This window comes from Macaca nemestrina, chromosome 7, assembly GCF_043159975.1.
Source record: "Macaca nemestrina isolate mMacNem1 chromosome 7, mMacNem.hap1, whole genome shotgun sequence".
In the NCBI taxonomy this organism is placed as follows: Eukaryota; Metazoa; Chordata; class Mammalia; order Primates; family Cercopithecidae; genus Macaca; species Macaca nemestrina.
The window spans coordinates 38,778,881-38,804,751 of NC_092131.1; the positions used below are offsets into that span (position 1 = coordinate 38,778,881).

General features: G+C 41.4%; 1 protein-coding gene and 1 pseudogene across 5 annotated transcripts in view; both read left to right on the forward strand.

Annotated features, from left to right (window-relative positions):
• The first annotated feature begins 15,790 nt into the window (after nucleotides 1–15,790).
• Nucleotides 15,791–25,871, forward strand: part of LOC105472891 (DDB1 and CUL4 associated factor 5) — a 109,675-nt gene continuing 99,594 nt past the window's right edge. For 2 of the 5 annotated variants that reach the window (XM_011726464.3, XM_011726470.3), the window contains exon 1: nucleotides 15,793–16,057. In XM_011726464.3, the coding sequence (XP_011724766.2) occupies nucleotides 15,844–16,057 (214 nt within the window). In that variant the 5' untranslated portion in view covers nucleotides 15,793–15,843. Of the gene's footprint in view, nucleotides 16,058–16,198; nucleotides 16,399–25,871 lie in introns of those variants that run through there. The other 3 variants (XM_011726466.3, XM_011726465.3, XM_011726468.3) reach the window with 3 other exon arrangements.
• On the forward strand, nucleotides 17,222–24,055 carry LOC139364265 (protein SET pseudogene; annotated as a pseudogene).

Here is a 25,871-nt window from a genome sequence, read left to right on the forward strand (position 1 = left end):
TAACTCCCTGCTCAGTCAGGCAAAGACGGCGGCCTATGATTCCACTCCACCACAAGCCCTGCCATTATCCTGGGTGACTTCAACAATCAAAAGGATGATCCATCCACCAAGGCCCTTGAGGCTCATTCCCTTGATCTCCTCAACATCCTTCTTATTAACTCCACCTGAGCAGCCCACGCCTTTTCATCATCCTTGGACCTTGTCATCATCTGTAACCATGCCACTTCCAGAATCTCTAATTCAAGCATCTTCTTTGACCACAAACTCCTCTCCCTCCAACTTGTCTGTGATGGGGTTCAGGACGCACTACCCCAAAATATGGCACCATGGCATATTGAATATTTTAAGCTGAAGGAGTTTGAGAAAATGGCAGAAGCAGGAAAGTCACTCTCACTCCCCTACTACCACTTCTCCCCATGAGGCAAGTAGGCCTTAAAACCTAGAAAGGGGCCAGGCACAGTGGCTTACGCCTGTAATCCCAGCACTTTGGGAGGCCAAGGCGGGTGGATCATGAGGTAAGGAGATCAAGACCATCCTGGCTAACACGGTGAAGCCCCGTCTCTACTAAAAATACAAAAAAATTAGCGGGGCGTGCTGGTAGGTGCCTGTAGTCCCAGCTACTCGGGAGGCTGTGGCAGGAGAATGGCATGAACCCGGGAGGTGGAGCTTGCAGTGAGCTGAGATCACGCCACTGCACTCTAGCCTGGGTGACAGAGCTAGACTCTGTCTCAAAAATAAAAATAAAAATAAAAACCTAGAAAGGATTTTCTGACCATCCCTCAAGGCAGGTCATAAGATCTTCATTGAAAGGTACCCTAACCTGGAGGAAAGGAGCATTTTTATCTCCAAAGATACAGGGTCTGAGAGAAGAATCTGAACAAACAGGCCTTTCTAAGTCCTGTTCTAGTTTATTACCATTAAATAATACTTCCTTTTTCCAATTATATTTCTCTGTGACTATTGTTCATCAAATTTAGCATAAAAATACACCAGTTTAGCCGGGCATGGTGGCTCACGCCTATAATCCCAGCACTTTGGGAGGCCGGGGCGGGCGGATCACGAGGTCAGGAGATCGAGACCATCCTGGCTAACACGGTGAAACCCTGTCTCTACTAAAAATACAGAAAATTAGCTGGGCGTGGTGGTGCGTGCCTGTAGTCCCAGCTACTCGGGAGGCTGAGGCTGGAGAATGGCGTGAACCTAGGAGGCGGAGCTTGCAGTGAGCCAAGATGGTGCCACTGCACTCCAGCCTGGGCGACAAAGCGAGACTCCATCTCAAAAAAAAAAAAAAACAACAAAACAAAACAAAACAATACACCAGTTTAACTGTCTTCATTTCCTTATGTGTGTTTTTCTCTTGCTAATCTGTCTTTTGTTTTAGGAGCCTCAGCCACGAACCTAGGATGGGTGAGGGAAATACATTTTTTCCTTCCCTACATTTGTTAACTACTCCTAAAACTTCCTTTGACCTCATTGGGACCCTCATTCATTGACCTTCATCAGTTCTTTCTATTCCTTTCTTATTTTCTCCCCTGATCTAGCTTAGATTCTGTGGTCTATAATTTCACTATTTTGCCAAGACCCTAAATTCTATTGTTCCTCAATTGTTTTTCCATTTAATCCACCTGGAAACTCCCAAACTCTAATGAACCTAATTATGGGCTTTCTATATGACCCTGGTTTTGCGCACTGTTCTAAATCATACATAGAACAGGGCAGATTGGTTCCAGGGAAACTCCAAATGAGCTCTTAAATCACCCAAGCTGGGTCACCTCACTCCTCCAGTTTTCACTGTTTATTCAAACCTTCCTTCTCTCACCAACTGTGGTTCCCCCTTCTCACCCCACACCCTCAATAGAGTACCTTGCCTTCCTTCTTCACAGACAAAATAGAAACCATCACATGGCAGGCCTCATGCTCTTAATACCTTACCATTACCTGCCCCATCCTGTCCTCCTTCCCTCCTGTTTTTTGTTTCATTTTTTGTTTTGAGATGGAGTCTCACTGTCACCGAGGCTGGAGGGCAATGGTGCCATCTTGGCTCACTGCAATCTCTGCCTCCCAGGTTCAAGTGATTTTCCTGCCTCAGCCTCTTCAGTAGCTGGGACTACAGGCACCTGCCACCACACCCAGCTAATTTTTTGTGTTTTTAGTAGAGGCAGGGTTTCCCCATGTTGCCCAGGCTGGTTTTGAACTCCTGACCTCAAGTGATCCACCTGCCTTGGCCTCCCAAAGTGCTGGGATTACAGGCCTGAGCCACCACGCCCGGCTCCCATGTTCTTAATGCCTTTACCTGAGTCATTCTGTCCTCCTTCCCTCCTGTTTTAATGGGGGAGCTGCCCTTCCTCCTAACTGGGGCCAAATTATTTTCCTGTGCTTCAGATCCCATCTTCTTTGTCTTCTCAGAACTCCTCCCTGTAGATGACAGTCATCCTTCAGTATCTGTGGGGGACCAATTCCAAGACCCCCTCAAATAAGTCCCTTATATAGCATGGCATGGTATTTGTATATTATGTACACACATCTCCCTACATACTTTAAATCATTTTTAGATTATTTATAATAGCTAATATAATACAAATGCTATGTAAATAGTTGTAATACTGTGTTTTTTAGGGAATAATGACAAGAAAAAATACTTTGTACATGTTCAGTACAGATAAAAGCATCCTTTTTTTTTTTCTTTCAAGTATTTTTGATCCACGGTTGATTAAATACACAAATGTGGAACCCATGGATATGGAGGGCCAAGTGTATATGATTTGGTTTCATCTATGTATTTTCAACTTTTCCCTCTGAATGAGGTCCTTCTCAATGGTTTTAAAATAGTCTCATTTTCTTCTATTAAACAAAACCCTTCTTGGATCCTACACCCCCTTCAATTTCCTATCCTTCTACTCACTGTTCAGCCAACTCTCCCTGGGGGTCCTGCCCTATCACACTCCTGAAGGAGCTTTGGTTGATATCACTGGTATCTCACTGGTGAGATTTTTGTATAACAAATTCAATATTTTTCAGTCATCTTATTTAACTTGTCAGCAACAATTGATACACTCAACCATTCCCTCTTTCTTGAAATGCTCATTTGTCCCAGCTTCTGGGACACAAGGCTCTCCCAGTTTTTTCTTATACTTCTGGTCACTCCTTCTGACTCCTTGGTAAGTTATCTTCCTATACCCAAGCATCAACCCTAAGCATCCCTGAAAGCTCAGTCCTAGGCCCTCTTTTTTTTTTTCACTTGAGATTTTCCCTGAATATTCTCATCCATGCCTGAGGCCTCACCAACCACCTCTCTATCAACAACTGAAATGCAAGTCTCAATCTTGATTGAGACTTTATATTTGATTGAGAATTTATATTTATATTTTCTATACCCATAAAATATAAATTTACCTATGTACAAATTTATCTCAGTACCATAGTCTTCCTACTTCTACTTGGTCATATTTTACTTTAGAGAGGGACATTGCCCAATTTTATTATTTTAGTAGTGTTTAACACACAGAAGATGCTCAATAAATATTATATATCCATGGGACCATATCTGGAAAAGAAATCTTTGGTAAATGACTACATACCTGGTACAATAACCAATACTTTTTTTAACAGTTCCTTGTGCTGTTCACCAGGGGTTATATGTGGAGTCCTAAAATTAAAAATAAATAAAAATAGCTGGGCACAGTGTATGCTCCTGCAGTCCTAGCTTCTTGGGAGGCTGAGGCAGGAGGATTGCTTGGAGCCCAGGAGTTCAAGGTTGTAGTGCATGACCATCATGCCTGTGAATAGCAAGTGTACTCTCTAACCTGGGCAACATAGTGAGATCCCATCTCTAAAATAAAACAAATACAATTTTTAAAAGCTGGCTCATGATGATTTTGACAAGAAAACTCCAAATATAACAAATCCAGATGGTTGGCATAGAATAGTATAAGTAAATATTGAATAAGCATCAAATGTGTAATCTTGATCGAGAATTTCTGTCCACTTTCACTCCAAAAAGATAAGTAGATTTCTTTATTCATCATGAAGAAACATGCATGACAAACTGAAACCAAATGTTTGCAAAGTAAGTTGGAATGTGATTAGACAATTCTAGTAATTAATAACTTTCTGACCTTAATAACTGAATCCAACTACTTCACAGCTTGGAAATGTACTTTAAGACTTGTGAAAAATGCCTGCTTTAAAAACTAATTAGAAATCATCAACAGAGGAAATGTGAGAAGTTTACAAACAAGAAAATCAATACACTCTTAAATAACCAAAGGGCAAAGGAAAAATAAATCACAAGGAAGATTAGCAAATACTTTGAGATGAGTGAAAACAAACACATAATATATAAAAACTATTTGGATGCAGTTAAAACAGTGCTTATGAAGAAATTAATGGCCATGAACACCTATTTTTTACATTTTTAATTTTTGTGGGTACACAGTAGGTATATATATATTTACAAGGTACATGAGATGTTTTTGATACAGGCATGCAATGTGAAATAATCACATAATGGAGAATGGGGTATCCATCCCCTTAACCATTTATTCTTTGTGTTATAAACAATGTAATTTTTGTATTAACTCTTTTAGTATTTTATTTTATCTTATTTTATTTTATCTTATCTTATCTTATTTTATTTTATTTTGATAGAGTCTCACTCTATAACACAGCTGGAGTGCAGTGGCGTGATCTTGGCTCACTGCAACTTATACCTCCTGGGTTCAAGCAGTTCTCCTGCTTCACCCTCCTAGGTAGCTGGGATTACAGTCATGCGCCACCACGTCCAGCTAATTTTTATTTTTTGTTTGTTTTTGAGACCGAGTCTCACTCTGCTGTCCAGGCTGGAGTGCAGTGGCGTGCGTGATCTTGGCTCACTGCAACCTCTGCCTCCTGGGTTCAAGTGAACCCATCCTTGCATCCCAGGGATAAATCCCACTTGGTCATGATGAATGATCTTCCTAATGTATTGTTGAATTCAGTTTGCTAGTATTTTGTTGAGAATTTTTGCATCAATATTCATCAGTGATACTGCTCTATAGTTTTCCTTTTTTAATGTGTCTTTGTCTGGTGTTGGTATCAGGGCAATACTGGCCCTGTAGAATGAATTTGGAAGTATTCCCTCCTCCTCTATTTTTTGGAATAGTTTAAGTGGGATTGGTAATAGTTCTTCTTGAAATGTTTGGTAGAATTCAGCAGTGAAGCCATTGGGTCCTGGGCTTTTCTTTATTGGGATACTTTTTATTATGACTTTAATCCCATTACTTGTTATTGGTCTGTTTAGGTTTTGGATTTCATCATGGTTCAGACTTGGTAGGTTGTGTGTGTATAGGAATCTGTCCATTTCTTCTAGATTTTCCAATTTATTGGCATATAGTTGCTCATAGTAGCCATTAATGATCCTTTGAATTTCTGCAGCATCATTTGTAATGTCTCCTTTTTCATTTTTGAATTTATATCTTGTCTCTTTTTTTCTTGGTGTGGGTAAAGGTTTGTCAATTTTGTTCAACTTTTCAAAAAACCAATTCTTTTTGTTTCATTATCTTTTGAAATGTTTTCTTCCATTCAATTTCATTTATTTCTGCTCTGATTTTTATTATTTTTCTTCTACTAATTTTGGGTTTGGTTTGCTCTTGCCTTTCTAGTTCTTTAAGATGCATCGTTAGATTGTTTAAGTTTATCCTCTTCTTTGATGTAGGAACTTATAGCTACTAACTTCCCTCTTAGTACTGTTTTTACTGTATCCCATAGGTTTTGGTATGTTGTGTTTCCATTATCGTTTGTTTCAAGAATTTTTTATTTTTTATTTTTTTGAGACAGGGTCTCACTCCAATACCCAGGCTAGAGTGTAGTGGCTTGATCTTGGCTCACTGCAACCTCTGCCTCCCAGGTTCAAGCAATTCTCCTGCCTCAGCCTCCCGAGTAGCTGGGATTACAGGTGCCTGCCACCATGCCTGGCTAATTTTTGTATTTTTAGTAGAGATTGGTTTTCACTATGTTGGCCAGGCTGATCTCGAACTTCTTACCTCAAGTGATCTGCTTGCTTTGGCCTCTCAAAATGCTGGGATTACAGGCCTGAACCACCATGCCCAACCCAGTTTCAAGAACTTTTTAAATTTCCTTCTTAATTTCCTCATTGACCCACAGTAATTTGGGAGCATGTTGTTTAATTTCTATGTATTTGTGTAGTTTCCAAAATTCTTCTTGTTACTAATTTCTGGTTTTATTCCAATGTGGTCAGGGAAGATGTTTGATCTTATTTCAGTTTTTCTGAATGTTTTAAGACTTGTTTTGTGATCTAACATATGGTCTATCTTTAAGAATAATACATGTGCTAAGGAAAAGAATATGTATTCTGAATATGTGGGATGAAATGTTCTGTAAATATCTATTAGATTTGGTTTATAGTACAGATTAAGTCCAATATTTCTCTGTTGATGTTCTGTCTGGAAGATGTGTCCAAAGCCAAAAGTGGGGTGTTGAAGTCTCCAGTTATTATTGTATTGGGGCTTATCTCTCTCTTTAGCTCTAATAATATTTATGTATATATCTGGGCACTCCAGTGTTGGGTTCATCTATATTTAAATTTGTTATATCCTCAAGCTGAATCAATCCCTTTGTCATTATATAGTGACCTTCTTTGTCTCTTCTTACAGTTTTTGTCTTGAAATCTATTTTGCCTGAGATAAGTTTGGCTACTCCTGCTCTTTTCTGGTTTCTATTGGCATGGAATATCTTTTTCCATCCCCTTAGTGTATCTTTATAGGTGAAGTGTGTTTCTTGTAGGCAACAGAACAATGGGTCTTGTTTTTTCATCCATTCAGCCACTCTGTGTCTTTTGACTGGAAAGTTTACTCCATTTACATTCAAAGTTGTCATTGATGAGTAAGGAAATACTCCTGCCATTTTGGTATTTGCTTTCTAGTTGTTTTTATTTTTTGTGTGTATGCACTGCATATTTTTTGGTTTGAGGTTACCATGAGACTTGCAAATACTATCTTATAACCCATTATTTTAACATGATAACAACTTAACACTGTTTGCATAAGCAAACAAGCAAAAAGAAAACTACTGAAAATTCTATGCCTTAACTTCATCCCCCTGTTTTTTAGCTTTTTGTTGTTTCTATTTATATCTTATTATACTATGAATGTCTCAAAAAGTTATTGTAGTTATTATTTTTATTGGTTCATTGTTTAATCTTTGTACTTAGGATAAGGGTAGTTTATACAACACAGTTACAGTGTTAAAATACTCTGTATTTTTCTGTGTACTTACCATTACTGGTGAGTTTTCTACCTTCAGGTGATTACTTGTTGCTAATTATCATCCTTTTCTCTCTGTGTTAAGTAACTCCTTTAGAATTTCTTTGGTTTTTATTTTTGTTTGTTTGTTTGTTTGAGACTGAATCTTGCTCTATCGCCCAGGCTGGAATGCAGTGGCATGATCTCAGCTCACTGCAACCTCCATCTCCTGGGTTCAATCAATTCTCCTACCTCAGCCTCCTGAATACCTGGGATTACAGGTGCCTGCCATCATGCCCAGCTAATTTTTGCAATTTTAGTAGAAATGGGGTTTCACCACGTTGGCCAGGCTGGTCTCCAACTCCTGACCTCAGGCAATCTGCCCACCTTGGCCTCCCAAAGTGCTGGGATTACAGGATGAGCCACCGCACCCAGCCCCCTTTAGCATTTCTTGTACGATAGGTCTGGTGTTGATGAAATCCCTCAGCTTTTGTTTGCCTGGGAAAGTATTTCTCCTTCATGTTTGAAGGATATTTTCCATGGTTATACCACTCTAGGATAAACATAATATTCCAATTTAAGTAATTAGAGAAAGAAGACTAAAACCAAAGCAAGCAGGAGGAAGGAAATAGTGAAGGCCAGAGCAGAAACAAATGAAATAGAGAAAAACAATAGAATCAATAAAACCAAAAGTAAGTTCTTTCAAAATATCTACAAAATTGACAAACCTTTAGCTAGACTGACCAAGAAAAGACAGAAGACTCAAATTACTAAAATTAAGAATAAAAGAGGTGACACCACCACTAACCTTACAGAAATAAAAGGAATTATAAGGGAACACTGTGAACATGATAACAAATTAGATAATCTGGATAAAACGGACAAATTCCTAGAAACACACGAACTACCAAAACAGAATAAAAAGAAATAAAAAATCTGAACAGAAGTATAACAAGAGATTGAATCAACAGTCAAAAACTTTCCCACAAACAAAAGCCCAGGGCAGATAGTTTCCTTTGTGAATTTTACCACATGTTTAAAAAAGAATTAACATTAATCCTTCACGAACTCATGCAAAAAATAGAGGATGGACTTCCCAAATCATTCTATGAGGCCAGTATTACCCTAATACCAAAACCACACAAAGACATCACAAGAAACAGACACTATAGACCAAAATTCCTTATAAATATAGTCAAAGTCCTCAACAAAATACTAGCAAAGTGAATCCAGCAACATACAAAAAGGATTATACACCATGATCAAATAGAGTTATTTCAGGAATGAAAAATTAATATATGAAAATCAATCCACATAATATACTATATTAATAGAATAAAGGATAAAACCATATGATAATTTCATTTCAATACACAAAAACACTTGACAAAATTCAACACCTTTGCATGATAAAAAAAATTCTATAGGGATTGAAGAAAACTTCTGCAACCTAATAAATGGTATCTATGTAAAATCAAAAGCTAACATAATATTTAATGGTAACTAGAAGACTAAAACTTTTCTCCTTAATATCAGAAACAAGGCAAGATGTTTGCTCTTGATACTTCTGTCCAACATTGTGCTGGAGTTTCTAGCCAAGCCAATTAGGTAAGAAAAAGAAGTAGAAGACATCCAGATAGAAAATGAAGTAAAACTGTTTCTATTAACAGATGACACGATCTAGTACATAGGAAATTTAAGGAATTCATAAAAAAATTAAAATTAATAAATGAGTTAAGCAAGTTTAAGGGTACAAGATCGATATACAAAAATTTGTTGTATTTCTATACATTTAGCAGTTCAATGGAGTAAAGAATCATCTTCTAAACAAGTGGTGCTGGGATGGCTGGGTGTCCACATGCAAAATAATGAAGTTGGACCTCTACCTCACACCATATACAAAATTAACTGGATCATAGACATAACTGTAAGAGCTAAAAAGTATAAAACTCGTAGAAGAAATATAGAAGTAAGTATTTGTAACCTTGGATTAGGCAGTGGTTTCTTCTTTAAAAAATTGACCATGGATTAGGCATATGATACCACAAGCACAAGTGACAAAATAAAACAACAGATAACTGGAGCTTATCAAAATTAAAAACTTTTGTGCTTCAATGAATACAATCAACAAAGTGAAAAGACAACCCAAAGAATGGGAAAAAAGTATTTGCAAATCAATTATCTGATAAAGGACTTACATCTAGAATACGTAAAAAACTCTTACAACTCAGCAATAAAAAGACAATTCAATTTTTAATGTGGGCAAAAGGTCTAAAGAGACATTTCTCCAAAAAAGATACACAAATGGCAATAAGGCTGGGCTTGGTGGCTCACACCTGTAATCCAGCACTCTGGGAAGCCAAGGCAAGTGGATCACTTGAGCGTAAGAGTTCAAAACCAGCCTGGGCAATATAGTGAAACCCCATCTCTACTAAAAATATAAAAAATAGCCGAGTGTGGTGGAACACACCTGTAATTCCAACTACTTGGGAGGCTGAAGCACAAGAATCTCTTGAACCCAGGAGATGGAGGTTGCAGCGAGCCGAGATTGCACCACTGCACTCCAGCCTGGGTGACACAGTGAGACTGACTCAAACAAACAAACAAAAACAAATGGCCAATAAGCATGAGAAAAGATGCTCAACATCAATAGACATCAGGGAATTGCAAATCAAAACAATAATAAGAAACTACTTCACCTACTAGTATGGTTATAATTTAAAAAGTTGGACAATAACAATAATTGGCAACAATGTAAAAACACTGGAACCCTAGGCCAGGCATGGTAGCTCACGCCTATACTCCCAACACTTTGAGAGGCTGAAGCAGGGGGATCACAAGGTCAGGAGTTCAAGACCAGCCTGACCGACATGGTGAAACCCCGTCTCTACTAAAAATACAAAAATTAGCCGGACGCGGTGGCGTGCGCCTGTAATCCCAGCCACTCAGGAGGCTGAGGCAGGAGGATTGCTTGAACCCAGGAGGTGGAGGTTGCAGTGAGCCAAGATTGCACCACTGCACTCTAGCCTGGGCAACAGGGTGAGACTCTGTCTCAAAAAAAAAAAAAAAAAAAAATTAGAACCCTCATACAACCTGTGGAATGTAAAATGGTCAGCTGATATGCAAAATAGTTTGGCACTTCCTCACAAAGTTAAACATAAAGTTACCATATAACCCCAAAATTGTCCTACTACATAAAATACCCAAGAGAAATAAAAACATATGCCCACAAAAAAGTTGTACACACGTTAATAGTTGTATTATTATTCATAATAGCCAAAAATTGGAAGCAGCCCAAAAGCCCATCAACTAATGAACAGATAAACAAAATGTGGTATATCCATATAGTAGAATACTATTTGGTGTAAAAAAATAATGAAGTACCTTGAAAATATTATGCAGGCTGGGCGCAGTGGCTCAAACCTGTAATCCCAGCACTTTGGGAGGCCAAGATGGGTGGATCACGAGGTCAGGAGATCGAGACCATCCTGGCTAACATGGTGAAACCCCGTCTCTACTAAAAAATACAAAAAAAAAAAAAAAAAACTAGCTGGGCGAGGTGGGGGGCACCTGTAGTCCCAGCTACTCAGGAGGCTGAGGCAGGAGAATGGCGTAAACCCGGGAGGCGGAGCTTGCAGTGGGCTGAGATCCCGCCACTGCACTCCAGCCCAGGCTACAGAGCGAGACTCCGTCTCAAAAAAAGAAAAAAAAAAGAAAATATTATGCTAAGTGAAAGAAGCCAGATACGAAGACCACATATATTGTATGATTTCACTCCTATGAAATATGCAGAATATGCCAGGCGTGGTGGCCCATGCCTGTAATCCCAGCACTTTGGGAGGCTGAGGCAAGTAGATCACTTGAGGTCAGGAGTTTGAGACCACCCTAACCAATGTGGTGAAACCCCATTTCTACCAAAAATATAAAAAAATTAGCTGGGTGTCAGTGCACACCTGTAATCCCAGCTACTGGGGAGGCTGAGGCAGGAGAATTGCTTGAACCTGGGAGGTGGAGGTTGCACTGAGCTGAGAGCATGCCACTGCACTCCAGCCTGGGCTACAGAGCCAGACTCTGTCTCAAAAAAAAAAAAAAAAAAAAAGCAGAATAGGCAAATCCATCAAGATAGCAATTAGATTAGAGGTTGTCAGCAGCTGAGGGGAGGGAGGAATGGTGAGCGACTGCTAATGTATATGGGGTTTCTTTTTGGAGCGGTGAAATGTTCTGGAATTAGATGGTCATGGTTATACCACTTTGTGCATACATTAACAACCACTGAATTGTACACTTTAAAAGCATGAATTTTATGATATGTCAATTGTATCTCAATAAAGTTATTAAAAAATAAAAAGATATATGTCCTATGGATCTTGTTGGAAGAATACGAATTTAAGGACATCAGTTTCTTTTCTCCCCAACATTAAAAGTGACCGTTGTCTATTTGAGATGATCAATAAATAATTTACCTTTTAAAATTTAAATGTTGGCAGGCTGAGGTGGCTCATGCCTGTAGTCACAGCACTTTGGGAGGACAAGGAGGATAGCTTGAAGCCAGGAGTTCAAGATCAGCCTGGGCGACAAAATGGTAAAACATTTTTTTAAAAATTAGCCAGGCATGGTGGCATAAACGTGTAGTCCCAACTACTCAGGAGGCTGAGGTGGGAGGATCACTTGAGTCCAGGAGTTCCATGCTGCTGTGAGCTATGATTGCACCACTGTACTCCAGTCTAGGCAACAGAGAGACTGTGTCTTTAAAAAGTTAAAAATAAATGTTACAGTTAAATTATATGTATATTTGAGGCATTGATCTCTGCATGAATTAACATCTCGTATTATGAATAGTTATTTTAAAGTTGAAAATATTTTGAATAAAAAATTTCTGAGCATATTAGTGTCCATATGTAGTACTTAATATGCTAAGATTTAATAAAAGTTTCAGAAGGGCTTAGTATTTTCTCAGTTAAAAAAAAACAAAACAAACAAAAAAACAGCCAGGCTAGGTGGCTCATGCCTATAATCCCCGTACTTTGGTAAGTGAAGGCTGGAGGATCATTTGAGCCCAGGAGTTTGAGAGCAGCCTGGGCAACATGGAGAAACCCCAGCTACAAAAAATACAGAAATTAGCTGAGTGTGGCGGTGTGAGCCTGTAGTTCCAGCTACTCAGGAGGCTGAGGTAGGAGAATCACTGGAGCCTGGGAGGTCAAGGCTGCACTGAGCAAAGATCATACCATCATACCACTGCACTCCAGCCTGGGTGACAGAGCCACACCCTGTTTCTAAATAAATATTAAAAACACAGTTTCTAATGTTTGAGCATTTCCTTAGCATTCAATCAGTTTTTAAAGATTCCTTACTCTTTCTTCAGCAATATTGGAGTCAAACAAAATAGAAGTCAAAGAGTAAATACATTTCTGGGAATTCTACATTTGACCAGTATTCAACCCATGGTGAAGCAATTAAGAGTTCTTGGGTTAAGCAATTTCCATATCTTTGTTTTTCCAGAATGAATTTCCAAATCAGTGTTTCAAGGCTTCCTGAACATGAACATTAATACACATAAGTTTCTGGGTTTAGGTAAGAAAATTATGAGTTTTTCACTCTTCTCCCTCTTCCTTCACACATTCTCTGCAGTGGTTCAATTTACTCAGAAGTAATTTCATTTGCTATTTTAAAGCTAAGTACGCTGGCCTTTTCACAATAAATGCCTATATGAAAAAGACAAAGCTCATGTGGTCATCAAAGATGATTAAATGTTTGTGGTATTGCAGTTTTGTTACAGGTGTGGTGGAAAAAAGTTTGTGGTATGTAGTTATGTACAATATTATTAGTTTGCAATAAATGACATAAGGGACTATGTTAAATTCTTAATAAAAGCAAATTGATATCATGGAGTTTCATCTTTTGAAGTTGGTTATAAGTAGGTGGCCAGATTGAGCAAATAAAAAATTCAGGATGCCCAATTCGAGTTTCAAATAAACAATAATTAGTATATCTCAAATATTTCATGGGGTATACTTAAACATTCATTGTTTATCTGAAATTCACACCAAATTGGGTATCCTCCATTTTATCCGACAACTCTAATTATAGAAACAGGAAGATATTTCACTCAGGCTTATAAAAAGCTGGCCAGACTAGCAGTAGGATATAAACAGACTAGGTGGTCCTACCTTTCTGTCACGGTTGGTCACCCAACAGTTAAGGAAGTTTCCAGCAAAGTCCTAGATTTGGGCTGGCATGTGACCAGACACTGGTCTATTTTTATGCTGAGGTAAATGGGACAATTTTTCCAGGAATTCAGTAAAAACTGTAGAGAAGGGGGTATGTTCTTAAGAAGGCAGAGGAGGGTACGTATTATATACTGCCACAGTAAAGTCCACTTCAAACAAATCTCCCCCACCCCAGGCAACTAGTGTAGGTATAAATGATGGCCTATTAACTGGAAGAAGTCAGAGAGGGTTTTGAATGTGTGGACTGAGGATGCCAAGCAAAGGAACAGTGAGCAGGGAAACTGGCCTTGGAACGAGTGGATCCCACTGGAATGAAACAAGTCAAACTCAACATATCCAAACCCGAAAGCACGACCTTTCCCTCCAAACTCTTTCCCACTCCCTAAGTTCATTCATGAATTCAGCAAGTATTAAAGTGGCCACTAGTGCCAGCAAGTGCTGGCTCCAGGCATACACCCTTGAGCAGACGTAGTCCCTGCTCCCGGAGAACTTATAGCAGAGTGGGGCAGACTCACATCGTCACAAAAATAAATGATTAATTACACATTTTGACATTTCTATGACAAAAGGATGTTTGGTGCTATACATCTTTAACAAAGCTGGTATACTGCTACTAATTTTCAGGTGGTTATTATAATGAATAAACATAAAGGATTATTAGAAGGCATCCTACATAGTTTCCTATTTAGGGGAACAATATTCCGTTAAAATTCACATTTTAGGAATTTGATTTTTCTTTAAAAATATTTTTTGCCCTTTTCCACAAATTCTGATGGAATTTGGTTTCTGTTTAGTAATGCTTGCTAGAATATGTACTTTTATATGAAACACTTGCATATTTGTTATTAGTACGATTAATCTTATTGTCACTGAACAAAAAGTAGAAGTTAATTTTGCTTGACGGGTAAACCTCTTCCATGTTCAGCCGATCCTTTTTTTAAAAAAAAAATTATTATCATCTTCCCCAGATCAGAGATGTACAGCCCATCGTTCAATGATGATTCTACTCAACTGCTCCTGTGCCACCTCTGGTCCAGAGGATGTAATTCCTGCTAACTTGAAAGGGCAAAACTGACAAGTGCCTATTTCAGTAGCTTATTACCACTTAATGACAGCGGATAGCTTCCAGGAAAAGTACTATAATACATCGAAAAGGGGACTTTTAACTGTATCTGGTAGAATTCCAAAGCACTTAACACCCACTAGGGTCAACGCGGTGACTCCCATCCTACTGAAGTGCAGCCACTTCTGGCCTGGAGCGCAGCTGCTGGTTAACAGCTGTCCAACCTCAGCGCTCCCGACTCGAGACCTTTAAGAGGAGCTCACCGCACCCAATTAAATAACATATATGGTTAGTTTCAAATCACGCTTCTTGTGTCCTGCAAATTTATCTGGAACGGAGAGAAGTACCTCGTGCTTCTCGGGACTTCAACAACTCGGTTTTGGCAATTTTCTTCCCACTTCTTTATCCCTTTCTCCCTTTCTCTTTCCCCCCCATGTACCACTCTATTTAATCTGCCAGACGGAACAATTTAGCCTTTTTCTACTGAAGGACCGGAGGAAGAGAGAGTTAGAGAACTGGACTTGGGGAGGAGCGGTGGTGTTAAACATTTACCGGGAGAGGGGAAGGGCCGGGTGCGCGAACAAAACCCCCTGGCAACCTTCCTCCAAGCGTGCAGCCCGAACTCCCGGTTCCCCCGCCTCGGGCAGGGCCGGACTGCCCAAGGCAGAGGCCAGCAGAGGAAGGAGGACCGGAGCCCCCATTCGCACCTTCCCCCACTCCAGCCGGATTTCCCCCGAACTCGCACGGGAGCTGGCCTCCGGACAGCCGCCGGCCCGCGGATTCCCGCGGGAGGAGGGCGAGCCGAAGCCCAGCGGCCACCCGGATTGTTACGCGCATTCAACTCCGCGGAGTGCGAGGCGCTGGGGTGCAGCGGTGTCTCTGCCCGGCGCCACCCGGATCCCCGCGTGGGAAGCAGCTCAACGGCGAAAGCAGCAGGGGCCCGTGGTCTCCCGGCCGGCAGCCCGCGTTCTTCCGGCCAGCCCCCCGCAAGGGGGAGGGGCGCCGACGCCGCGTTCTCGGGGCCCCGCGGCCGGCGGAAGGGCCGCGCATCGCGGAAGCGCGGCAGCAGCTGAAGATCAGCTGCTGGAGGAGGCGGAGAAGCAGAGGGAGGAGCCTCGGGGGGAAGGAGAGGGAGGGGACCGTCAGGAAGCCGCGAACGCCGCCGAGTGTCTGCACACCTCGCTCTGCCTGCCATGGCTGGTTAAAGAACCATCCGGATCGCAGCGCGGGGGGAGGGCCGGGTGGGGGGAGCGGCGGCCGCGCGTGAGGCCGAGGGAGGGGCGGCGGCGCGAGCGGCGGCGGCGGCGGTTCCAGCATGAAGAGGAGAACTGGCCTGGGGGGCAGCATGAGGTCAGTGGTGGGCTTCTTGTCCCAGCGGGGCTTGCATGGGGACCCCCTGCTCACTCAGGACTTTCAGAGGAGACGCCTGCGGGGCTGCAGAAACCTCTACAAGAAGGACCTCCTCGGCCACTTCGGCTGTGTCAATGCCATTGAATTCTCCAACAATGGAGGCCAGTGGCTGGTCTCAGGTAAATCAACCCCCTTCCCCTCCCCGCACCCTCCCAGCCTCCCCCTCTCGCTCTCCCCCGTCACCCTCCTCCTGCCCTCTGTCCCCACCCCCTCCCTTTCTCAACCCCCTTCTGCGGTAGGAAGGTTTGGTGTCAAATTAAAACCATTGCAGGGGGAGGGGAAGGAGAGGATGTCTTCTATAAAAAAGACCTAAAATGGTTGACAGCTCCTTAATTCGCTTTATCCCAAGTGCAAAGTGATCTCTTCTGATGCCTGCCCCGAAAGTGTGGGTCGGGGAGGGGGGCGAGGTTACCGCTCGACAAAGTTTGACGGCAAACTCTTCCTCCGCGTACTTTAAAAGGTGCTGGGGGCATTTTGGGGATGTGGAGGGGGAGGAGGCCGAGGAGCGCCGGAGGCAAGGGGGAGCTGCAGCTCCCGTCGCCGGCGTCAAGGAAAAGGGGTCTTGGGGCTGGAAAGCGGGCGGTGACAGACCCGGACGCCGAGGGGCCGGGGGCTGCGACCCGGGGGCTGGCGGGGTCTGCAGAGGGGAGGTGACTGGCGACGGTAGGGCCGCGGTGGGCCGCCCCCCTTGGCGCTCTTAGGGGCCCAGCACCATCGCCTTTCGTTCGGTTGTGGCCTCTTCTGCGTCGTTTTTAATACGGTTTGGAGAGTGGCGAGGGCTGTGGAGGCTAAAGGGCACCAGCCTGAACTTGAATGCGCAACTTGTGAGGCAGGGGGTAGGGGGGGTCCCCGGGAGACTTGTTGGCGGGAGCCCGGCGCCCCGCACCCTGTTTCCTGCGGCCGCTGTTGCAAGTGGTCTCTGCTTCTCCTCCCTGTCGCCCAGACCGGCCTGGTTGCCCCCGGGCTCTCCCTCTGGTTTGGGGAAAGTGGCGAAATCGAGGCCGGGGCTCCGGCCGGGCGGTGTAGGCCTCGCTCTCCCGGGGCTCCTAGCGACAGGCAGCTGAATCGATAGCCTATTGCTCCCGGGGAGGCCCGGGCCCCGCGGGCCGCGGCGACAGCTGCCCCCGGGGAGGTGCGCCTGCTGCCGGTGGGGGCGCTCGCCGCCGTTGTCCCCTCCTCCCTGGGGTCGCGGGCCCAGGGCAGGGGCGGGTGGGAATGGACCTACGTGAGGGCTAGGGGGCGGCTCCCCGAAACCTGGCTCAGGGGAGGGGGGTGAAGACGACTGACTGGGCGTTCCTGCTTGGCTGCTGCCCTCTTCTGTCCCTTTTCCTATATTGGGAGGGATGAAGGGGGAGCCCAGCCCTGGACGTGGCGCTTAGCTTCACCCAGGTCGGTCCCCGAGTGGCTTTCTAATTTATGTCAGCAGCTCGCCAGAAACTTCTGGGATCATGGCAAAGCATCCGTCTTCGCGAGTAACCGTCTGAAGTGACACGGGGCGTACAGTCCAATTTGGGGGTAGCAAAGAGAAAGATCTGTGATCATTTTATGATAAACCTTCTGGGGTCTGTCCAGAACTGACGTGACTTTTGTACCCCAGATCGTTTTCTCTTTGACTAGGTAGATTTTGGCCCTAGATCATCTGCTGAAGAAATCTGATCTTTCAGACGAAAGCTTCCTTCCCCCACACCACTATGTAAAATTTTATCAAATAAATTTCAAGAGCAAAAGTGAGGGAAGACTTCTTCTTTAAAGACCTAGCTACCAGTTTCCCCGCTACTGTTTTTTATGTATTCATAAAACTCCTGATGTATTCCAACAGAGAAGTTCCCAGACATAAGTAAACTTTACCTACTGAGTGAGGGAATTTGGGGGTACTCTTTTGGAGACAACTGAACTAATCATGTTAATGGAATTGTGAGTAGTCACAGGTTGCCCAGCTTCCGACACGCCTTTATTTATGTATTTATTTGAGACAGGGTCTCACTCTGTTGCCCAGGCTGGAGTGCAGTAGGCTATCACTGCTTACTGCAGCCTTGACCTTCCAGGCTCAAGCTAACCTCCCACCTCAGCCTCCCAAGTAGCTGGGACTACAGGCAGGTGCCATCATGCCCGGCTAATTTTTAAATTTTTTTTTTTGTAAAGGTGGAGTCTCCCTGTGTTGCCCAGGCTAGTCTTGAACTCTTGGCCTCAAGTAATTCTCCTGTCTCACCCCATAAAGTGCTGAGATTACAAGCGTGAGCCACCATGCCTAGCTCAAACTTTTTAAAAAATAACAAATTTATTGAGATAATTTCCCTGCCATATAATTTATCTATTTGAAGTTACATTTTGAAAAGCACTAAAAAGTTCCCTCCATTTGCTACCAGTTATTACTCCTTTTATCCTTGGGCAGGACGCTCCCCTATATCTTAAATGAACTCTATTTTCTCTAGTCTTGGCCAGGTCATTTCCTTTATCTTAATTTTAGCTTGTAAAAGAGGAAAGTCCTTTCCACAAGGGAGGCTCTGGCAGACCTTTCGATTCTGGGTATTTATTTCCTTACTTTTCTGGGCTTGTGGTGCCCATCTCCATCAGTACTTCCTGGGTTCCAGCCTTCTTTGCCCCTTGCTCCTCCTCCTTCCCCTCATACTCCCTCTAGCTCAGTTCTTCCTGTTCCCTCTTTACTCCTGTTCCTGTTCTTAATCCTATCAGCAGGCTATTCCACCGCTCCTCCAGTTTGGCTAAGATACACCTAGCTTTTCCTGTTTGTTCCTTGGATATAGAGTTTTTGTTTAAAGCCTTTTTAGCTATTTACCTTCCATTATGAGTATACAGCTGTGTTAACAGAAAGTTCCTCCTGTTTGCTTCAGATAAGGAAGCCCCCTTTGGGAGTCCTAATATACCTTAACTTGTTAAAGCTAATTACATTTTGTTCTGGGAAGTCCTTCGATAATTTTCCCAAGTTTAAAACTAGTGTCATGTTTATATATTTTTTTCTTATCTATCTTTGTCTCTCATTAGCAGTCAGCACCTGAGCGGGGGGAGCACAGTATTCTGAGGCTAATGCTATGTATCCCCAATGTTGTAATGTGGTGGGATGCCAGACTCTGGGATGGTAATGAGATTACTTTTATGCATTTTGTTGTTCTTGTGTCTTGTCTGGATTGGAAAGCCCTTAGAGAACTGTGATTAAAATGATAGATTGTTCATTGTTTTCATTTCATAATTGTTTGGGCAGGCTCACATTTCTGGTAACTGACACATACTACTTGACAGAATTAACTTAGACCCAGAGCAGAAATAATATTTGCATGATTCCTGTGGCTGGGTAAAGTACTATTAGTTAATAATACATCACTTTTCTGTTCCAACAGTATCCCCTGTTCCAGGGCACAGTGAGGCCAGCAGATATTGAGTAAACCAGAGAAAATCAGGAAGAAGAAAAGGTGCTGTGCTTGGAAGTGAAATTATGACAGCAACAAGTGGAGAAATGGTTATTTGACACGTTAAGATATTTTAACCTAAAAAGTACCTGATTTTTCTTGTTGATGACCAGAAAAAGGCATCGCTGTGATACTGTGTTAGGCAGTGTGGTATAGCAGACGTGTGGCTAACATCATCGCTGTGTCATTTGTTTATTCTGTGACCTTAGTTAAGTTTCTAAGCCTCTCTGAATGTGTTTTCTGAGGTATACAGTCGGAATATCGGCACCTACCTGAGGGGCTTGTGAGAACTATGTTAGTCAAGGTATAGGTTGGGTGCTGAACAGAGTGCCAGGCCTGTCAGAGAAAATACTGAGTTTGTTTTGTTTCTCTTTTGTATTCGTAACACGTGGTGTCATTAATAACAGACAATTGTTCTTACAGTATTGGTAATAGACCAGTGCAGATTAGGCAGACAGGATAGTTTTGTGACTTTTTGATGTGGAATGAGGAGGCGCAATGTGGTGTGGAAAGTGCTTGGGATTTGATGTCATGTGATTTGAGTTGGAGGCTCCACCAGTCACAAAGTGTTTGAATTTAGGTAAGCCCCTTCACTACTCATCTGTAAAATGAGGATAACGATTGCCCTCAAACTGGTAGATGAATGGGGATAGTGAATGGTCAATGAAATGTTATATGTGAAGGTGCTTTATGAACTTGGTTTTGAGTGAACATTACTTTTTTTTTTCTTTTTGAGATGAAGTCTTGCTCAGTCGCCCAGGCTGGAGTGCAGTGGCACGATCTTGGCTCACTGCAACCTCCGCCTCCTGAGTTCAAGCAATTCTCCTGCCTCAGCCTCCCGAGTAGCTGGGATTATAGGTGCGTGCCACCACACCCGGCTAATTTTTGTATTTTTAGTAGAGACGGGGTTTCACCATGTTGACCAGGCTGGTCTCAAACTCCTGATCTCGTGATTCACCCACCTCGGCCTCCCAAAGTGCTGGGATTACAGGCGTGAGCCACCCTACCCAGCCCGTGAACATTACTTTTTATAAAGACTAGCTTATACTTGATGATTGTAGTCTCTTCTTAGAATATTTATGTGTGTTAGTCCTTTGAGGGATGGCGAACAACATTGTATGTTGAAGCGACACAAGAGATCCTAACAACATCAATGAGGTTACAGTAGTACACATATTTAGGGTATATCTCAGGTTTACCTTTTAGGTCTTTGGTTGCATCTAGTACTCTAAATTGCTCTCATTGCCTCCTCTTATGCTTTTCCTTTTTCCTAGAATGGGATCCTTTATATGTTTGTTTAAAGTGTTTTTTTTTTTTTTTGCGAAGAAAATGAACATCTTTTAGAGCTCTGATGAGATGACCAATCAGAATGTATCTCTATGTGCATTCGACTTGGATTGTTACTCCGCCTTTTTATATGTTGTAAAGGGTTTGTGCAGATCATCTGAGCAGTAAACAAAAACAAAGATTTGGCTGTTTGGAATGAGAGTGGCTATAATATTATTTCCCCTGAATCGAGATTTAAGGCATTGGAACTTGTAGAACTAGCAGAATAACCCGTAAGTATGAAGTTTTTAGTTATAGTGACTAAATATAGGAAGAGTGCCTTCAGAAGTTTTTCAAATAGCATGAGCAACTATGATGTTTCAAGGTATTAATTATGTAGGAGTTGTGAATGGGGAGAGGCATTTAGTTGCTTGGTCATAATACTTACAAATGGGGATAACTATTTAGCCTATTTCTAGTTCAAATGGGTTTCTGACCATATTGATCATTTTAAGGATCCATAATATATAGAGAGAGACTTTGGAGTATGAACCCTGAAGTCAGACTGCCTGGGGTGAATACCAACCCAGCTACTTGGTCACTTATCCTCTCTTGTCTGTTTCCTCACCCATGTAATAAGGATAATAATACCCTACAGGGTTGTAGTAAGGATTGAATGAAATAACATTTGTAAAGTTCTTAGCACAAGGGCCTAACCCATGCTGTTGCTGCTGCTGCTGCAACTGTTGTTTCCCTTGAATGTCAGGAAAGGCTTTTAGGAGATTGATACTTTCATCATCTAGCATATACTGCACATGGCACAGTACACCATGAAAAATGGAGAAAGATCTCCATGAGGTGAACTGTTCAAAATACTTTGTGAATAAGCTTAACCAGTACTGTCATCAAAGAGTATTTTTAAGCATTGAATAATAGCTATGATTATACCTATATGCTTAATTTGAACCTGTTAATTAATGGTCATTTCCTGTTTCCCAATCACTAGTTTATATCATGTTTTATGAAATCAGTTTTTTGTAAATAAATTAGTCTAAAAGCACATTATCTGCAGGTAAGGTGTTTGGCTTTAGCCAGTTAAATAAAGCCTGACTTTATTAAAGCTGTTCATTTAATTAGAATGAATTTCTTGGTTCTGTGGTTACATGTCAGGAGAAATATGGCCGGTGATAGAGCAGGTTTCTGACTTTGAAAAGCTTTCATAGTATAGACGTTTTAACAAGGTAATTGAGGAATTAATTTTCAGATTTTCTTCTGGCCTTTTCTATTTACTGATAATTCATTGCTGTGAAGGTATTAAATTTTATTATTTGGTCTATTTATTAGTTCAACAAATAGTTTTTGAGTGCATACTATTTGTAAGACAGGAGCTATGAGAGCAGGAATGATGAATCAGATATAAATTATGTTTTCAAAAAGCTGGCGTTTTAGGAGTGTTCAGTTCTCATTTGTAATCTTTCATGACCTTTTAAAATGTATCCCCTCTACCTTATTATACTTTAATAGATATTTGTTTTTTCTCTGGTTTGCTATACTTAATACAGCAAAAATGCCGATGCCTGTGAGATTTGATGGGAAAGAAAGAAGGCCTGTAGAGATGGCCCTGAGGAACTTTGCTATGAAAAATTGTAAGGATCATGTCATAAGGATAAAGTAATGTGAATATTTATAGATACACATTATTTGTCCTACTTGTTCTTTAGTCAGCTAGTTGATACCTATCAAAGGTTGGCAAATTTAGATTTATGCCAGGGTTTGTTACTTCTGCTTTAAAATAACCTAGTGAGATTTAGCTGATGATCATCAGTCACATTAGACATTATTATTAACACATCAAAAAGTTGTCCTTGTGTTCAGTATTGTTCAAAGGATCATTTTTAATTTGATTTATGCCAATGTGTTTTTGATTGCTAAGATTTCCTAAAGACTCAGTGTTCAGCCTGCTTCCAGACGGGCGAGGAGACTCGTGGTCTGGTTCTTGGACTTGCCTAACAGCATGGCTCCTAAACGCCAGTCTCCACTCCTGCCTCAAAAGAAGAAACCAAGACCACCACGTGCTTTGGGACCGGAGGAGACATCGGCCTCTGCAGGCTTGCCAAAGAAGGGAGAAATAGAACAGCAAGAGCAATTGAACACATTGATGAAGTACCAAATGAAATAGACTTAATGAACAAGCCAGTGAGGAGATTTTGAAAGTAGAACAGAAATATAACAAACTCTGCCAACCATTTTTTCAAAAGAGGTCAGAGTTGATCACCAAAATCCTAAATTTTTGGGTAACATTTGTCAACCATCCACAAGTGTCTGCACTGCTTGGGGAGGAAGACGAAGAGGCACTGCATTATTTGACCAGAGTTGAAGTAACAGAATTTGAAGATATTAAATCAGGTTACAGAACAGATTTTTATTTTGATGAAAATCCTTACTTTGAAAATAAAGTTCTCTCCAAAGAATTTCATCTGAATGAGAGTGGTGGTCCATCTTCAAAGTCCACCGAAATCAAATGGAAACCTGGAAAGGATTTGACGGAATGTTCAAGTCAAATGCAGAATAAAGTCAGCAGGAAGAGGCAGCATGAGGAACCAGAGAGCTTCTTTACCTGGTTTACTGACCATTCTGATGCAGGTGCTGATGCGTTAGGAGAGGTCATCAAAGATGGTATTTGGCCAAACTCATTACAGTACTACTTGGTTCCTGATATGGATGATGAAGAAGGAGAAGATGATGATGATGAAGAGGAGGAAGGATTAGAAGATATTGATGAGGAAGGGGATGAGGATGAAGGTGATGAAGATGATGATGAAGGGGAGGAAGGAGAGGAAGATGAAGGAGAAGATGACTAATAGAACACTGATGGATTCCAACCTTCCTTTTTTTAAATTGTCTCCAGTCCCTGGGAGCAAGTTGCAGTCTTTTCTTTTTTTTTTTTCCTCTTGTGCTCAGTCGCCCAGTTCTTGAGGTCTCTTTTCTGTACTCCATGGTTCTCAACTTATTTGGGGGGAAATACCTTGAGCAGAATACAATGGGAAAAGAGTCTCTACCTCTTTCTGTTCGAAGTTCATTTTTATCCCTTCCTGTCTGAACAAAAACTGTATGGAATCAACACCACCGAGCTCTGTGGGAAGAAAGAAAACCCTGCTCCCTTCGCTCTGCTGGAGGGTGCTAGGCCCCTGTGTAGTAGTGCATAGAATTCTAGCTTTTTGGCCGGGCGCGGTGGCTTACACCTTTAATCCCCGCACTTTGGGAGGCCGAGGCAGGCGGATCACAAGGTCAGGAGATCAAGACCATCCTGGCGAACACGGTGAAACCCTGTTTCTACTAAAAATACAAAAAATTAGCCAGGCGTGGTGGCGGGCCCCTGTAGTCCCAGCTACTCGAGAGGCTCAAGCAGGAGAATGGTGTGAACCTGGGAGGTGGAGGTTGCAGCGAGCTGAGATCGCGCCACTGCACTCCAGCCTGGGCGACAGAGCCAGACTTTGTCTCACAAAAAAAAAAAAAAAAAAAATAGAATTCTAGCTTTTTTCCTCCTTCTCTGTATGTTGGGCTCAGAGAGTACACTGTGTCTCGATATGAATGTGGACAGTTAGCATTTACCAACGTATATGTGTCTACTTTCTCTTGTTTAAAAAAAGAAAAAAAACTTTAAAAAATGGGGTTATAGAAGGTCAGCAAAGGGTGGATTTGAGATGTTTGGGTGGGTTAAGTGGGCATTTTGACAACATGGCTTCTCCTTTGGCATGTTTAATTGTGATATTTGACAGACATCCTTGCAGTTTAAGATGACATTTTTAAAAATAAATTCTCTCCTAATGATGACTTGAGCCCTGCCACTCAATGGGAGAATCAGCAGAACCTGTAGGATCTTATTTGGAATTGACATTCTTTATTGTAATTTTGTTCCTGTTTATTTTTAAATTTTCTTTTTGTTTCACTGGAAAGGAAAAATGATGCTCAGTTTTAAACATTCAAAGTGTACAGGTTGCTTTGTTACAATAAAACTAAATGTGTACACACACACACACACACACAAAAGATTTGCTAAAGAGAGCAGTAGTCCTCAATTACGTATTCTGGCCAGCACATTGAAAGGAAGTGTCAGCCCAGGTACAAGCATGTGCTTATTCACTGATTATTGATGGATTTGGTTGTAAAGTACAGTTGGAGTCATTTAGATCAGGGAAACTTTATTGACTAGTAAAACTTGTCACACAAATACCTACTGCTCTCTGAATTCCAAGTTAAGAAGTAGGTACATTTATTTTCTCATGCATTGATCAAGGCAAAGAGAGCATAAGTTTATAAGGGCACTTCCATTGCTAATAAACGTGGCATTTAATTTTGATCTCTGTTTTCTTTTTATGGTCTTAAGAAAGAAGAAACTAATTGCTTTTCTTATTTTAATCTGAATTTACATACTCAAGGGTGAAATGAAAGTCATTTAAAGTTAAAGGAAATAAAATCCTAATTCAGATGAAGATTACCTAGGTTAAGAAGGGATCAGTTCTGTTTTCAATTTTTGTTGCCTCACATTATTTAAAAAATATTCTTACATATAAAATAACTGAATATTAAATAGTTTGAATTAACCCTTACATTATTGTGGGAATATGAAATTCTGTTTCTTTTCTACTCAATTCTCTGTCCTTTAAATTTTTTGATTTTCTTATGTTGCTATAGTATGGGAAAGTAAAATTTTTTTTTTATTTTCAGTTATAAAAATTAGGTTACCATTTGCCAAAGTTTGGGTATGTTAGATGAATTTAGGTAATCTTTGAGTGAATATTTAAAGTTTGGTAATTTATCTTTAGACACATTAGAAAAATTAACTAAAACCATAAAATACTTTTAACGGTTTTATTACTTAAAGTGAGGTTAAATTTTTAAGTAAATTAAGGCCAGGTGCAGTAGCTCACACCTGTAATCCCAGCACTTTGGGAGGCAGAGGCAGGAGGATCACTTGAGCCCAGGACTTTGAGATCAGCCTGGTCAACATAGCGAGACCCTATCTCTACCAAAAATTTTAAAACTAACTGGGTATGGGGGCATGCGCCTTTAGTCCCAGCTATGCTGGAGGCTGAGGTAGGAGGATTGCTTGAGCCCGGAAGGTCAAGGCTGCAGTGAGCCATCATTATGCAAGTCAATTTAAAGAAAAACAATAAAGGTGTTATGTGGATATGGCAAAAATGAAAAGATGATCAAGATTGAAGCTTGTGAAATACTGCATTAG